At 34.8% G+C, this 4726-nt stretch overlaps 1 protein-coding gene across 1 annotated transcript in view; it reads right to left on the bottom strand.

Moving 5' to 3' along the window:
• The window catches only part of LOC108753382 (transcription factor Sox-19b), a 32205-nt gene extending 27989 nt beyond the window's left edge, over window positions 1–4216 (bottom strand). Inside the window, exon 1 of the mRNA XM_018494919.1 lies at window positions 3943–4216. Coding sequence (XP_018350421.1) covers window positions 3943–4207 — 265 coding nt within the window. The 5' untranslated portion in view covers window positions 4208–4216. The remainder of the gene's footprint in view (window positions 1–3942) is intronic.
• Window positions 4217–4726: the final 510 nt, after the last annotated feature.

Below are 4726 nucleotides of genomic sequence, written 5' to 3'. Positions count from 1 at the left end.
AATATGTTATACAGGATAAACATAATTGAATTTTAGATATCGTCAGATATCTGCTTCAATTTAAGCTTCAATACTCAGTGTCGTTAGCATACAGAGTAAACCTTTCTATTATTTTTTTGTTTCAATTTTAATGTAGCACGAAATTAATTTCAAGGAATGCTATGATTTGTTTTTTCGAGTGAGGATCGTAATTGCTATTCAAGATAAATATCATGGATAATGTCACGGATTCAAGAGATGATGTTAGTGAAACAGTTAAACCGGATTAATCTCAAGCACCGTAGATCAGGCAGGATCTTCTCTGTTTCGGAGTGGATTGCAAAACTGACAAGTCGTTTCTTTAATGCGCTCGAAAGAAGCTAGTACTTCCTCTTAAAGGCTTCGGCAAGCGGTAGAAATACTTCATTACGATGAAAGCTTCTCCCGAGTCTCTTCTTCTCCACATCCCCTCTCACTTCATTCCGTTCTCTCTCGTGTGTTTATATACTTACTACTTCTCTTTCGTTTCGCCTTCTTTGTGAATTTCTCTTTCTCAAAGGTATCTGCATGTATGCGTTTTTACAACGCAATATCAGAGGCAGTTTAGGACAGGATTAGGATAAAACTGAGATAGAATCTTATTGCAATTGTTGTGGCAAGAGCACCAAAATTCTATAAAAATATCAGGGGATTAATAATTTACAATAATTTCTTATAGTCGTTAAAATCATTAATATTTTTATCAATAGTGGCCTTTGTTATTTATTTCAATAGTATGTTGTAAAAAGTAATTTATGTTATAAACTTAGATCTTTCTTTAAAATAATTTTATCAATTTTTTATTTAGCGCTATTGACTGATCATTTATACTATTTTTTTATTTTGATTTGTGTATTTTAAACAAAATTGCTATTATTCTTGAAAGGCTTGAACTATTTACTCCAGAGGAATCTCGAAGACGAAAGGGAAAGGGGACAATATTCGGATGAGCAACTTGTACAACAGGAACGTTACAGCGAGGTCCAATAACTAGATTAGCTCTAAGCGTTTCAGGGCACTCACTTTAAAGAACCACTCTCTCTTCCTCTCTTGCGCTACAAATACTCCCTTTAGGATCCATCCCTAAACATCCTCTGGGTGTTGTGAAACGTGATAAATTGCTGACTTGGAAGATAACGTGTGGATCGCCATTTACTAATTGATGCAATAAAATCGGATGTTGTTTTTATCGCATTTTTGGATTGGAATTATTTCAATTACTTGCGAAATATTTATCTTGAAGAGAAGAGCATTTGATTGTCGCTCATTTTGGAATTATTTAGCATAAAACAATTAAACAAATATTAATTTTAAATGCTATTTAAATTTAAAAATCCAACATCCTTTTATGAACTCATAGGACCGAAAAATCCAAATCTTTGAAGATTTGCAATCTCAAGAATTGATAAATCAACAGATTGGAAAAAGCTTTAACAATTTATTATTAATATATCTTTCTATTTATATATATATTATAAATATATCTTTCGCTATTTTTTGAGAATTTTTGTGGTTAGAGTATTCATACAACTAGTAAAAAAATAAAGTATATTCTTCCGAATACCTTTGTGGTGTCAGAAAAAAAGTGAAACGTGACGTGCTTGCCCGTTAAATTCCAATCATCGAATCAAGAATGGAGCTTTTTGTCGCCTTGCGTGGGAATTTCGCAACAGTGCACAGTGGGAGGAAAAGGACAAAATCTGTGAGTGCTGCAACGAAGTGGATGTGTATCATCCAAAAATATGCTTGGCGGCGAAAGAGCGACGGGAAAGTGTCGCGTCGACACATAAAAGGAAATGTGGAGGAAGAAGCATGGGAGAATAAGGTTTGGGAAGGGGGAAAGCAGAGGGTTGGAAAATAGAAAAGGGGGTGGTACAACGAAGGTTCGAGCGTGCGCATCATTTTTACTGAGAAGGAGGAGAAAGAAGAGGAGGAGAAAGAGGAGAAGGTGGAGGAGGAAGAGGAGAAGGTGGTGGAAGAGAAGGAGATGCTTCCCTTATTCGACGTCGCCGGGGAAACGAAAAATGGGGGATAGAGCAGTGCGAGGCGAGGAAGAAAATGATGGATAAAGGAGTTCAAGGGAGTCGCGGAAGGTTCTTTGTCGACTGGGGTATTTAACGGAAATACTAGACGGAATATCTCCGTCGACGCTAAATCACATGTGTTGTGCACGAAGTCGTTCATAAAGGAAAACGATGAGAAATAATATGTCGTGACAAAATGGATAGTCCTGATTGTGCAATGAATAATTCTCGTTGCGTTAAAGATTTTTTTTTCTAAAAAGTTGCGAATAAAATATGTCTTAGGGCGCGTTCACATCTTGACGAAAAAGCAGAAAGCGAAAAAGCAGTGGCCAATCAGAACTCGCGTTGGTAGTAAGTAGTACAAAAAGCTGAAATTGTCGACTACCAGCGCAAGTTATGATTGGCTGCTGCTTTTCCGTTTTCTACTTTTCCGTTAAGATGTGAATGCGCCCTTAGCGGAAAAGCAGGAGCCAATCAGAACTCGCTGGTAATAGAAGCAGAAAAGCGGAATGTATTGCTTATTACCTGCGTGAGTTCAGATTGATTTCCCCTTTCTGCTCTTACGTCAAAGTGTGAACACGCCCTTATACTGAAAGTTTTAGACCTATCACCTTAAAAATGAATTCTAAGTTAGCTTATTCAATTCTGAACACGTTAAATAAAGTATATAAAGTTTATAAAAAGGGGTAAAGATCAATTAGATGTTTTATCACATTAAGGGATGGTTTACAAAATATTTTGTGAGAACTGCGAGGCTAATTATGTGGGTCAAACGAAGAGAAAGTTAAAAACTAGATTGCAAGAACATAAGCTAGATATAAATAAAAATATGGGCTCTCCAACTGTCATTACGAACCATCGCATTAAATGCAACCACAATTTTGGTTGGAGCAATGTAAAAATTCTTGATAAGGAACCTCTCTATAAAAAAAGGATGGTATCTAAAATAGTTCATATTAAAAAGCAAAGCCAGGGTCTAAATAAGCAAAGTGAATCTGAATCGTTATTTTCGAATAACAAATTCTATCTTCCTATTATACCTTTTTCCCTCTCTTAGTCATTTCCCCCTTTTCGTCTTGCTTCCCTTTCCTAACTATTTCCAACTCCTACTTTTTCAACGATTCCTTCACTCTGTGTATCGCAGCCAAACGATAAAGACGTTTCTTCGCAATACTGTTTCCAAATTTTATATTCTTTTGCCAACGTCGAATTAAATATTCGTGATAGAAGAAATTTTGTACTGATACAGGTATGGAAATATTTTTATCAGCGGACAGTGTAACATTGTGATTTTAAGGTAACCTGATTATAAGTTTCAATTTATATATATTAATCTACAGACTTTCATTGCTTTATATTCAGTATCATTGTACTTAATGTTCTGGTGTTTTCATTGCTTTAGATATTGTGTTGATGTAATGTTTGTTCTCATTATTTTTATAGATTTTAATGAGAATTTTTGAATTTACGATGCTTGTGAATATTTCGCGCACTTTGACACCAATAGGGACTTTTATTATTTTGATATCTAACATATACGCTATATTGTTACGGACGTAATATCAAATGATGACAGGATGCGATTTTATATTGGCTATTTGTTTTTTTTTTTGGTATTATTTTATTAATTGACCCGTTTAATTTAAGTGCATTATTTTAGTTTATCTGTTCTATTTAATCATATTTATATGTAACATTGAGAATGATCCGATCGGGCTCGAAACGACGTCTGTTATTTGTTATTTACTTTAGATCATGATAATTATATTTGTTTCTTGTATTTACACATTTACTTTGTTGTTTTTTGATTCATAGCTTTTCTAAGCACTTATTTTTCATGTTTTTTGAAGTGTAGAATTATTTGTAGAAATAAAAATATTAAGAAATTAGTTGTTCGTACCTAGTCGCTTGGAGATTTCGCTGTTGTGCATTTTCGGGTTCTCTTGTGCAATCTTCCGTCGCTGTAGTCGTGACCAAACCATGAAGGCGTTCATTGGCCGTTTGATGTGCTCCACCGGCACTTTCTTGCCTGCCGAGCCGAGTGGACTACTCCCCCCCATGAGGCCGACCCCCATGTGACCGACACCGGCACTACCCGGTGGCGACGTACCCGTCATCCCTTGCATACTACGCAAAGTTTCTGAAGTGAAGACACCGTCACACATGTTGCCGCCGGCTCTATAATTAAAAACATCCATCGGTTAGGGATCTCTCTATTAGTTCGATCACTCTGAGACATGTGAGATCTTTGGGAAGATAAAATATCGGAGTGAAAAATAAGAAATTATTAAAATTAAATACTATATTAAGTAAGCAAATTCAAGCCTATAACGGTCGAAGTTAGATCTTTCAATGCCTAAATAATTCAAAGTGAATTATATATATATGCTATATATGTACATGTATATATACCATATTTGTAGTTATTCAAAGTGCGCCGAATTAAGAAATTATTAAAATTATCATTAATTTTCCTTTTTTTCTCTCTTTTGCTGCTTAATTCTTTGTTTTTCTCTTTTATATTTCTTTTTAATGTTTCCAAAAAAGATCTTTTTGATAGGATAAATTGAAGCGATATAAGTTTTAAGACAGTTGTCGTTAGTTTTTTCATTTTTATTTCAAATGTTTCAAATGAGTTGTTTTATCATGCTTCCGTATATTTCCTCTGTGTTGGAAACAATAGA

The sequence above is a fragment of the Trachymyrmex septentrionalis genome, unplaced genomic scaffold, assembly GCF_001594115.1.
Source record: "Trachymyrmex septentrionalis isolate Tsep2-gDNA-1 unplaced genomic scaffold, Tsep1.0 scaffold114, whole genome shotgun sequence".
Classification (NCBI taxonomy): Eukaryota; Metazoa; Arthropoda; class Insecta; order Hymenoptera; family Formicidae; genus Trachymyrmex; species Trachymyrmex septentrionalis.
Note: the sequence above shows the minus strand (reverse complement) of the source record. Positions and strands in the feature narration are given on the sequence as shown.